Source organism: Gracilinanus agilis, chromosome 1 (genome assembly GCF_016433145.1).
Source record: "Gracilinanus agilis isolate LMUSP501 chromosome 1, AgileGrace, whole genome shotgun sequence".
NCBI classification, from domain to species: Eukaryota; Metazoa; Chordata; class Mammalia; order Didelphimorphia; family Didelphidae; genus Gracilinanus; species Gracilinanus agilis.
Window position 1 is genome coordinate 666666151 of NC_058130.1, and position 12221 is coordinate 666678371.

The window sequence follows — 12221 nt, forward strand, 5'->3', positions numbered from 1 at the left end:
GTGTGTGTGTGTGTGTGTGTGTGTGTGTGTGTGTGTGTGTGTGTGTGTGTGTGTGTGTGTGTGTTGCTGTTGTTGTTGTTGTTGTTGTTGTTGTTTTCCCCCATCATAGTTAAGAAATTAAGTACCAAGTTACTCAAGAACTCCAAATTAAGAACCCCTGACTTGTAGGATCATAGGTCTAGATGGAAAGAATCTCAGAGGCCATCTAGTACAATCTATTCACTTTTATAGAACAGCTAGGTGGCACAGTGGGTCTGGCATCAAGAAGACCTGAGTTCAAATTCAGCCTCAGACATTTACAACTCTGTGATCCGAGCAAGTCACTTAACCCTGTTTGCCTCAGTTTCCTCATCTGTAAAAAGAGCTGGAGAATGAAATGGCAAACTACTCTAGTTGAGAAAACCCCAAATGGGGTCACAAAGAATCAGATGTGACTGAACAAGAACAAGAACAACAAACTCACTTTATAGGTAGGGAAACAGAGGCCCATGGAACTTAACTAGTTTACTCAAGGTCATGTAGGTATTAGGCATTAGAGAGTGATTTGAACCAATTTCTCTTGACTCAAGAACCAGTGGATGTTTAATTAATTACATATGAAAAGTTCTGAAATTCTACAAGCTGTTTTCCAAATAAAAAGACAATGTTTTCTTAAACTCCCCACTTTTAGTGAAGACATTTAGTTTGATATAATGTAATATATTTACATGAGCTACAATCACCACCAAAAGCTGTTTCCCAGCCACAAGAGAAACTCTCCCATGACTATGCAGACCATTTACATCTTTGTCCTAGATCAATGAGAAAACAGTGAACCATCAAAAGTATTACTTGACATAAACTTTAAAAGTTGCCTTCATGGGGCAGCTGGGTAACTCAGTGGATTGAGAGCCAGGCCTAGAGACGGGAGGTCCTAGGTTCAAATCTGGCCTCAGACACTTCCCAGCTGTGTGACCCTGGGCAAGTCACTTGACCCCTATTGCCCACCCTTACCACTCTTTTACCTAGGAACCAATACACAGAAGCTAAGGGTTTAAAAATGTAAAAAAAGTTGCCTTCATATGTATAAAAAAACATTAAGTTTTGCCCTGCTCTCAAAGAACAGTTTCCTGAAAGTTTATAGACTACAGCAATTTGCTTGAAGCTCATACTTTGTAAGAATTAGCCTTTTTCTGGAGGGTTGTAGATATGAAACAACAGTATTGTTGCTGTTCAGTCATTTTACGCTTTTCATGACTTCATGTCCCCATATGGAGTTTCCTTGGCATAGATTCTGGAGGGGTTTGCCATTTCCTTCTCTAGCTCATTTGTCAGATTACAAAACTGAGGCCAATAGGCTTAAGTGAGTTGGCCAGAGTTACACAGCTAATAAAGTGTGTGAGACTGGGTTTGAACTCAGATCCTCCCAACTCCAGAGCTGGCACTCTATCCACTGTACCACCTAACTGCGTTTAACATAAAACCATCCATTATTGATCCAAGGTAGGAATCTTCTAATGTGAGCAGACAGTCATGTTCTGGTCTCTTATTTTAAGTTATTTTTAATATGCTTAGATCTACAGTAAAGATTTATACCAGTGATTCCCAAAGCGGGTGCTACCACCCCCTGGTGGGTGCTGCAACAATCCAGGGAGGCCGTGGTGGCCACAGGTGCATTTATCTTTCCTATTAATTGCTACTAAAATTTAAAAAAAAATTAATTTCCAAGGGGGCTAAGTAACATTTTTTCTGGAAAGGGGGTGGTAGGCCAAAGAAGTTTGGGAACTGATTTATACAAATCAGCCTTAACTCATTTGACAGCATTAGTAAAACACCTTTTTATTTTATTTATTTATTTTAAAGATTGATTAATTAGGAAATTTTTCCATGGTTACATGATTTGTATTTTTTCTGTCCCCTCCTTTTACACCTCTCCCATAGCCAATGTGCAATTTCATTTGGTTTTACAAGGATCGTTGATCAAGTCCTTTTTCCATATTATTAGTATTTGCACTATGGTGATCGTTTAGGTCTATGTACCCAATCATATCCCTATCAACCCATGTGATCAAGCAGTTGTAAGACACCTTTTAAAAATGTCATTTTAAAAGATTTTACTGCAGATATTTGCTAGTTTTGTTTAAAGTAATAGGTCAGCAGTTAAGTGGCTCAGTGGATCAAGAGCCAGACCTAGAGACTGGAGATCCTGGGTTCAAATCTGGCCTCAGATACTTTCTGGCTATGTAACCCTGGGCAAGTCACTTAACCCTGGTTGCCTAGCCCTTGCTCCTTTTTTTCTGCCTTAGAGTCAATATTTAGTATTGATTCTAAGACAGACGTTAAGGGGTTAAAAAATAAAGTAACTGGTTCTACGAATTCAAGAAGCCTAATGTGGTATCACTAGTAAGAAGGAACTGGCCTAACCCTTGTCCTTTGCCTTGGTCTGACAACATCTAGAATATTATTATGATCAATTCTGGTTGCTACATTTCAGGAAAGGCATCAATAAGTTGGAGAATATCCAGAGAATAACTAGGGTGGCAAAAGACTTCAACTTCTTGCCATACAAAACATAGCAGAATGGGATTATGAGATTGAGCCTGGAAAAGAGAAGACTCCCAGGGGCAGGAGAGCAGTCTTCAAGTATTTGGAAGGCTGGATGCCAGAGAGGGTTTAGACATGCCCTACTTGGCCTGAGAAAGCCAAACCAGAAACAGTGTGGGGATATGGCAAAGAGGGGAGTTTAGACTTGATGTTGGGAAAAGTCTTCCTGAAAATGAGGACAATTTGAACATAGAATTATGAGGTGAAATTATGGTGTTTTTTTTTTCTCGAAGTGACACACCATCCGAGTTATACTGGTTTATTTTTGGCGAATTTTGACACACCAAGCTCAAAAGGTTGCCCACCACCACTCTATAGCAAGGATCCAGGTTCTGCCCAGAAAAGCTTTGCACAGGAATGTTCTTTTGGTTACTTCCATAGACTATCACAAGAAACTGCATTTATTCCTTCAGTATTTTTAAAATATAGATTTTAAAACTATTGGGCACTATCACACACATGTGCATGATATATAGGCTCTGCCTTTGTGGAGTTATATAGTCTAAGAGGGGAAAAGACACGTACACCTAGCACTTAGACTTGAATAAGATCTTTCATTCTTTTTTTAATGTATTTTAAAAATTCCTTTTGTTATAACATCATATTCAGATCTTTACCTGCCTTCCTCCTTTAACCAGTGAACTTTTGCTTGTAGAAACAATTTATAAAGACAGCTGCTAGGAGTAATTCTGGTATAAGTAGTACAATTGAGAGTATAAGAGAAGGCAAATTAGGTGATCTTTTGTATTTTGGTAGCTTCATACTTGATATTAAATTAATTCATTGAAATTTGATTCTTTGGATAAGAGAGAGAGGTAGAAAGTGCGACTGGTAATGATTTCTGTCGGTTTGTTCCAGAAGGTACCATGTGAGTTCCCTGAGTGCATGGGCTACTGTGATATTTCTTTTCATGTGTTAAATATTCAAATAATGATGCCAGACTTTTTCTTTAATTTGGAAGTAGGCTTCCAGACCACTTCTTGACCAGGCTGTGGCATTTACCTTCTCCCATATTCTTCTCCACCTACTATTTAGCTCCCCCTGAGATGTTTGCTTTACCCATAAGAATGCAAACTACTTGGAGGCTGGGGCTATCTTGCTGGCTCATATGTGTGTCCCTAGCACTTAGTGTGGCACCTGGCACATAGTAAAGTTGGCAGTTTCCAAATTTCATTTATTCATTGGTGGACATTTCATCATAATTTACATAGGGAGATAGATACCCTATTTCTCTGGGATAAAAGAAAAGTGTGAATGCGTATTAAGTGAGGTATGGTGTGAGAGACAGCAGAGAACAGTGAAAGCAATAGATTTAGAGTTTGAACCCCTTCCAAGATTTACTGTCAGGGTGACCCAGGGCAAGTCACTTATCCTTTGGCATCTATAAAATGAAGACAATATAAATTGTATTACCTGTCTCTCAGAGTTATGAGGAAAGACTTGTAGTATGACCCTTAGGGTGCTAAATAACTGAGAATTATTATTTTTATTGATCAGAAGAGGGAGAGAAAATTCATGGTTGAAATTTAAGCCTCATTGAGAAGGTAGTATTTTAGCTGGGCCTTGAAAAATGAGTATAAATTAGACAAGCAGAGAAAGAGGGTAGAGACGAGGACTGGTATGAGTGAGTTCTAGGAATGGAGTTAGTACAAGCAAGCCATGGGAATGGGAAAGGGGGAGAAGTATTCTAGGGAGGAATAAAGTACCAGGCATCCACTTTTGACCCACCACAGGTATGTTTCCTCCAAAAGAATAGGGAAAGATAAAAAATTAAACTATAAATAGTTATTAATTATTAAACTATTACTATTAAAATATTAAGCTATTAAAATAAAGTAGATGCTTCATGTCATCTTTGAAATTAATTGCCTTTTATGTTTAAAAATACTATTTACTTCCAGAGAAAGAACTTATGGAGTCTGAATACAGATCAAAGCATACTATTTTTAATTTTATTTTTGTGTGTATGTGTGTGTGTTTTTTTTTAATATTCTGGTTTTGGCTTGCTCTCAGGGAGTTAGGAAGAGGAGGGAGGGAAAGATTTTGGAATTCAAAACTTTTTAAATGAATATTAACATTTATACATGTAATCAGGAAAAAATAAAATATTGTTATTTGCTAAAAGATAAATAAATGTTACAAAAGAAAATAAATCAGTTGTCTTTAGCAGTTTCTTATTAATCCTATGATAAAATAAAAACATCTCTACCCAGTGTTTTGGTTTTTTTTAAACCCTTGTCTTAGAATCAGTACCAAATATCAAATATCTCAGTGCATAGAGAGCCAGGCCTAGGGACCAGAGGTGCTGGGTGCAAATGTGACCTCAGATACTTCCAACTATGTGTCCTTGGGCAAGTCACTTCACCTCCAATTGCCTAGCTTTTACTGTTCTTCTGCCTTGTAACCAACCAAATACATAGTATTGATTCTAGGATGGAAGGTAGGGGGTTAAAAAAGGTTTTATTGATATGTTTCATTTTTAGATTACAAACATTTACAGATTTCTCCTGCTTTGTGAGAGGTCTTTTGTTACAAAGTAAAACAATTAAGTAAAGCTAATAATATTGAGACCCATCTGAAATCTGTAGCACCCTCCCACCTAATTTTGAAAGTTAACAAATATATTTTCTTTCCCTCCCATTCCTACTCTTAAAAAAAAGAAAAACAAATTTCTTATAACAAATATACATATATAATCACACAAAACAAATTTCTTCATTGGCTCAATATTCTCTCTCCCTCATTCTGTACCCTATTCTGTATCTCATTCTGTACCCTAAATGCAGATTAAGGCATATCATCCATCACTTCTTTGTCATGGATAGAATGTTTCATCACTGGTTCTCTGGATGGTCATTACATAGATCATAGTTCCCACAGCGTTCAAAGTTGATTTTACAGTGCTTGTGTTACTGTGTATTCTCCTAGGTTGGCTCATTTCATTCATCATCACAATATAGAAATCCTCTAAGGTGTTCAATTTTATAATATTTATGTCATCATTGTACTCATTCTCTTCATATCTCTCTGCATTTGTTTATATAAGTCTTTCCATTTCTTCCTGAAATCATCTATTTCTGAATTTCTTACAACATAATAGTAATAACCCCATCACATTCAAACTTTCTCTAATCTACCCTTCTACCTTTAGTTCATATTACTGGAGGTTCTCTCCAAACTGGCCAACTACTCATTCTCTGAATTCCATATTCTCTGCGCCATCTCCATACCTTTATTCAAGTCGCTCCCAATGATTGGAACGTGTTGTGTCCATGCCCCTGCAGCTTAGAATCCCTACTTTCTTTTAGGGTTCAGCTCAGTTGTGTAGCCTTATGGATCCCCCCCACTGTTGGTACTCTCTTCTGTCACCAACTATTATCTGATACTTAATTATCAGTAACTATCAGATGTATATGTTGCATCTTCTGGAAGAATGAAAACTTCTTGAGATCAGGGACTGTTTTGTTTTGTCCTTGTATCTCCAGCATCTCACATGTTACGTTGTCCATAGTTGCTTAGCAAACATTTGTTTGGTGAATTTAATTAGTTAATTATAAATTAATTGCAACTCCTACAAATTTTAATCAAATGTCAAGACTGCATGAAGGGAAATCAGTGGCTTATAACATTAGATTATTTACTTATGTCTTTTTCTTTTCCACAGTGTCCAATAAGCATGCTTTTGTGGATAGCAACCTTCTCTACCAGTTCAGGATGAATTTCCGTCGAAGAAGAAGGCTAATGGAACTACTCAATGAAAGATCTCCCTCCTCCCAGGAAACCCATGACAGCCCATTTTGCTTGAGGAAACAGAATAGTGACAACCGAAAACCTACCAGTTTTATGTCAGGTATCTTGGGTTCCACTATCTGAGTCATGTAATTTATTTAACTTAGGGGGGAAAAAAGAAACCCAAGAACATCTTACCTCTTAGCACTCACGTATCCAAGAACCAAGAAATAACTAAGAATTAATAAATATCAATAAGAAATATCTAAGAGGCAAGTAAAAAAGCTCCCAGCAGCCAGAATAAATGCCACAAAGTCCATGCATTATATTTATGGGAGAGCCCCATAGGCCCTCACAGAGGTCTTATTTACTTTTCCTTTACTCTGAATTCTCATAAGCTTGACTATCTGGTTTTTAATGTGTAGCAAATTAGTGGCTAGAAGAGAAGGTGCTTTCTCCAGGTATCAGGACAATGATGAGATGCCATAACTGAATACAAGAGAGTAGAATGAGAATCCTCATATTTTTCTATAAAGCACAAGAATTGCCTGGGCTTTTAGTGTATGAGAAAACTGTCTTAACACACCAATGTAGTCTGTCCCTGAAGGCATTGTTGCTTTTTTCATTCATTGGTCCATCTCTATGTTGGGCTTGTATGGACTCTCCCTCCATTGATGCATGCGGGCAACTTATCTGTAAGGTACAGACCTAGGAAGTTGCCTGGGGCATTGAGAGTGGTTTGTCCATGGCCACATGAAAAACTATATATTGGAGATAAGACTTGAGCCCAGGACTTTGCGACTACTAGGTCAACCAATTATCCATTGGGCCATTCTGCACTTTTATAATGCTATATAACGATGGATGTTCATCATGGCACTTACTCTGCCTCTATGGTCAATGATGACAAATCTTAGAAGTTCACCCAACTCACTTTACTCCATAAGATTGCAGTTTTGATCTAAATTTAAGATATTATCTTCTTATAATAAATATATACATTTGTCTTATGTATTACAAATCTTATAAACTATTGTCTTATAATAAATATATATCTTATAATATAGCTTATATCACATAATAATGTAAAATATTTTATATATATCTTGTGATATCATATAATATCTTAAAATAATATAAAATGTTATAACAAATATATGATATCTTATGTATATTCCCTAGTATTTAGTTTCCTTTGCTCTCTGATAAGGCAAGCTTATAAATGTTTAGAACTCTATTTAGCCTCTAGCTGACTGTATGAAAAAAAAAGAAATTCATAACTTTACCCTTTCCCTACCCTTAATTTGTTTTTCTATCTTTCAGAGACTAGATTATATTGCTTAAAAGCCAGAGATCCAAAGTCAGCTAGCATCTTATTTCTACATCACTTCCTTGTGTTTAAATGGTGTTTTGTCTGTGTTGCTGTTTAGAATAAATAAACTGTTTATATAAAAAATAATAAATATATGATAGCTTATATCTTAAATATGATAATTAAATGTTATTTAAAAATATTTATCTTATGATAATATGTCTTGTCTCATAATCTTATAATATTAAATATCTTCTTATTTGATAATATTTTTATGAAATAATATGAAATATATTTATTTTATGATAATATATGTTATATGATTATATAATGATATCTTATAATAATAACATCAAATATTATCTTCTTATAATCAGCATACGCTTCATCTTAGCACAATCAGAAATTGATTTCCTAAGTGGCTTCACACAGTTTGTGTACCACTGAGAGCTCAGCCACTGATTGTCTTCTCATGATTAAAATTAATCCCACTCCATGGTAGAGATCCAAAATAGGAATGGAAAACTAGTGATGTCATCAAAGATTTAATGTGAAAAGCTTTGCCATGTTTTGCATTGTAAGCTTCTTCTCCATGAAGTGGATGGCTAATCATTGAATATTCAGTGAGTTGGTATTGCAGCTGTGCATTCGTTATCATTATTAGCTCATTAATATGGTAGCCAGCACTGTGGCCACCACAGTTACTGCATCTATAGCTTATTTCCCTCTTTTTAGGGGGCCTCCCTGCTCAGTATTACTTGAGCTTGTGGGCCTGGGAAATGGAAGCAAATGTCTATTGACTCTCAGCTTTCCTGACCAGCCCACGAAGGGAGAGTGGCAGCCGTGGCTAGATTTGCTTTCTGGCTTTTCACAGTGAGTCCAAGCAAGGAGATCAAGATCGTGTCTGCGGTGAGAAGGAGCAGCATGAGCAGCTGTGGCAGCAGTGGTTACTTTAGCAGCAGCCCGACCCTCAGCAGCAGCCCACCGGTCCTCTGCAATCCCAAGTCAGGTAAATAAATGTTCTACTTTACCTTTCAGGTTCTCTTTGCAAATCCATCTCCAATTTGATTCTATAGGAATGTCCTTGAGTGTGACCTCCTCTTAGTATATTATAATCATATTTATGTTGTTATTTATTATTAATATTATAAATAAATGAGGAGATCCTTGCTAGACCCCAGAATACATCGTAAGTTCCTTGAAGGAAGGAACTTGCTTTTGCCTCTTTCTGTATCTCTAGCACAGTGCCTGGCACATCATATCTTGTTCTTGTGCAATTGTTTCCAACTCTTCATGAACCTATTTTCTTGGCAAAGGACACTGGAGTGGTTTTGTCATTTCCTTCTCTAGCACATTTTGCAGATGAGGAAACTGAGGAAAACAGGGCTAAATGACTTGCTCAGGGTCACCTGGCTTGTAAGTATCTGAGGCCAGAATCAAACTCAGGCCTTCCTGACTTCCTGACTCTAAGCCTGGTGTTCTATCCATCATGTCACTTAGCTGCCCTGGCAAATAGTAGGACTTAGTAAATGTTTATTGGCTGATTAGAGTAGAGAAATGATTTCCCTAAGTGTGTTGGTCCTGGAGTTATTAGCTTCTGTTAGGATCATGGGTGGTCTTTCCTGATTGCAGAATCTACCTGTGCATTATTGTAGCCTTTGAGAAGCTGATTCAGTGAATACTGGAGAAACAGTGGAGAACAGAGGAGAAACAGAATGGTATAATGGAAGAAAATGTACTTTGTTTGAAGTCAGAGGACTTAGGCTCCAATACTACTTCTGCTTTATGAGACTTTGGGCCAGTCATTCAACCTCTTTTAGCCTGAGTTCCTCCTCTCTAAAATGAGGGAGTTCGACTAAATAGCTTGTTGAGACCTTTAAAGCTCTAAATCTATGATACCTTTTATCATTTTGTCAAATAATTTTTATTATTTTTAGAGAATTGTTCAGAAGTTGCTTCAGGATTATATTGTTGTTGATCATACAAATATATATACATCCATCTGCAAATTTCTATTTAAAAAATTAACATAGGAGTATATACATTCCATAATCCTGGGACACCCTGAAGAACAAATCCATTAGATAAGTTGCAATTGAAGAATACTACTAATAATAAATATATGTCTCACTTATTTCTGCTAACTCAGTTCAACAGACATTAAGTTATTGTTTCTATGTGGAATACTGTGCTTGGTAATAGGTGGGTGGGTGGTGGAAGTACAACTGTGAATAAAACAAGATCACTACCCACAAAGAAGGGATCAGAATTTGGATTTGAAAGAGCTGAGTTTGAATTTTACATCTGTCACTTTCTACCTGTGTGATTTTAAACTAGTCATTTAATTTTTTAGGCCTCAGTTTTTTCACCTATAAAATAAAGTGGTTGAATTAAATGATCTCTAAAGTCCTATGAGTTAGAAGATCTCATAAAGAGACAATCAGTGGGAATGGACAGACCCACCAGTTTCCTCCCTCTAGACCAGTGATTACCAAAGTGGGCGCCACCGCCCCCTGGTCAGTGCTGCAGCGATCCAGGGGAGCGGTGATGGCCACAGGTGCGTTTATCTTTCCTATTAGTTGCTATTAAAATTTAAAAAAATTTAATTTCCAGGGGTGCTAAGTAATATTTTTTCTGGAAAGGGGGCGGTAGGCCAAAAAAGTTTGGGAACCACTGCTCTAGACGTATCATGGTATCCAAGCTTAAGAGAGGAAGATATTAAAAAAAGAGAAAGTCCAAGTGATCTTCTCAAGCTCCTTGAATTTTTGCCTTCACAAAATATCTGGTCCTCTTAAACTCTCACTGTGGCCTGTGTTAACAGTAATGAAATTTCTAAGAAGGGTTGCAGGGTTGCCTTCATGGTAAATAAATGTTTTGTTTTTTTTCATAAGATGAGAGAGGAAGAAGCCAGAAATTGAATTATTTTAAAGAATATCAGAGAATTTTGAGGAATGTTCTTCATGCCTATGGTTGGTTAAAAGTCATATCATTTGGGGCTAAGAACAGGGCAGAAAAACAAATAAAGAAGGCGTTATCAGAATACTGAAGGAATTTAGGGAAAGCTGTTGGACAGAATAAGAAGCCTGTCCAGGGAATCTGAGACAAGTCAGGGGAACACAGTAAAGCCACAAAACCCTTGGCTGAATTATGAAGTCAGCTTTCATTGCCCTTCAGTCTCTATTTTTGTGTTAACCCCACCCCATTACATTTTCAGCATCTTCCCCTTCTTGATACCCTGAATACCCAGGGTATCAAGTAATAGTATTTCTTGTAGTAGAACAGAGGCTCTTAGTCTGGAGTCTGTGAACTTGGTTTTACATACATACAAGCATGTATCACACACATATATTCCCATACATATAAACATGTGTGTAAATAGAATTAGCTCGATCCCATTAATAGTCAAAAATCTACTCAACCCAGGCGTGCTAATGATGTCACTCTCACCTCCCTTAGTGGGGAGGGGAGACGAGTTACCCACACGTGACAATAAGTAACAAATCAAGAATAAGAGACTGCCCTTTGGGCAGTCCAAATCAATGTAGAAACTGCCATTTGTCCTTTTGAATTAGAGGTGGACCACAGGAAGTGATGAAAGACACTATCTCTTTAAGTAAGTGAGTGAACTTCCTGTGGGGCAGTTGCCGTCTCGAACTGGAAGAAGAAGCATCTCCTGAGACCACAGACAGATTACGCTCTATATTGTCACGTGGGTAAGTTAGGCTGACTTCCTTGGCCTAGCTGGGCCAATTCTAAACTCTGCCTATCTGGCTGTTGGGCCCTGTGGCTTACAGCTTCATTATTAAGCTTTATAACCTTCTTCTCTCTCAGTCCAGGCCAAACTGGACTAGCCTCTACTTTTCTCTTTATTCCTACTTTTACCTACCAATTGTGAATAAACTCTTCAACCCGATGCTGACTTGGGTCTGATTTAATTATGGAATCAACCTAAATTGTTGATTCCTGGCGGCCACATATTTTTAATATATATCTATAAATACCTAAATTTTATTCCTTACACATGTATGTGTATATATAAATATTTACAACTGTGTTCAATATAATTATTTGCTTTTGTGATCCTGTATATTATATTAATACATTTTAAAAATATTTTTCTAAGAAGTTTCTTGATTTCACCAAAGGGGATCATGATGAAAAGAAGTTAATAAATCGTACTCTAGACTTTGCCCTTCCCCTTCCCTAAATCTCCCAAACAAAGTTTTGCACATAGAAGGCCTTCAGTAAGCGTTAGTTGATGGATGAAAGCTTTTGTCCTACTCCCTCAGAGTCCTGCCAAGTGATTACTTGGTTTGATTATCTGATTCTTATTAAGATATTAATGGCCGATAATGGCTTAATACTTTCTCCTTTTCCTCCCACTCCAAGATTGCAGCAACTCTCAGTTTCTTTGCTGAAGGCAATAAGTGTTTCATGAATTCTCAACCAGCCACTTATTGTAATGGGTCATTGCCAGATTTTGATATGCCAACTCACATTTTTTATTGTTCAGTTGTTTTCAGTTGTGTCCAACTCTCCATGATCCAATTTGGAGTTTTCTTGGCAAAGATACTGGAGTGGTTTGCCATTTCCTTCT

At 37.1% G+C, this 12221-nt stretch overlaps 1 protein-coding gene across 2 annotated transcripts in view; it reads left to right on the forward strand.

Annotated features, from left to right (window-relative positions):
* The window catches only part of DEPTOR (DEP domain containing MTOR interacting protein), a 187418-nt gene that overhangs the window by 119060 nt on the left and 56137 nt on the right, over positions 1-12221 (forward strand). For both annotated transcript variants that reach the window (XM_044668938.1, XM_044668943.1), the window contains 2 exons: positions 6248-6433; positions 8499-8633. In XM_044668938.1, coding sequence (XP_044524873.1) covers positions 6248-6433; positions 8499-8633 — 321 coding nt within the window. The remainder of the gene's footprint in view (positions 1-6247; positions 6434-8498; positions 8634-12221) is intronic.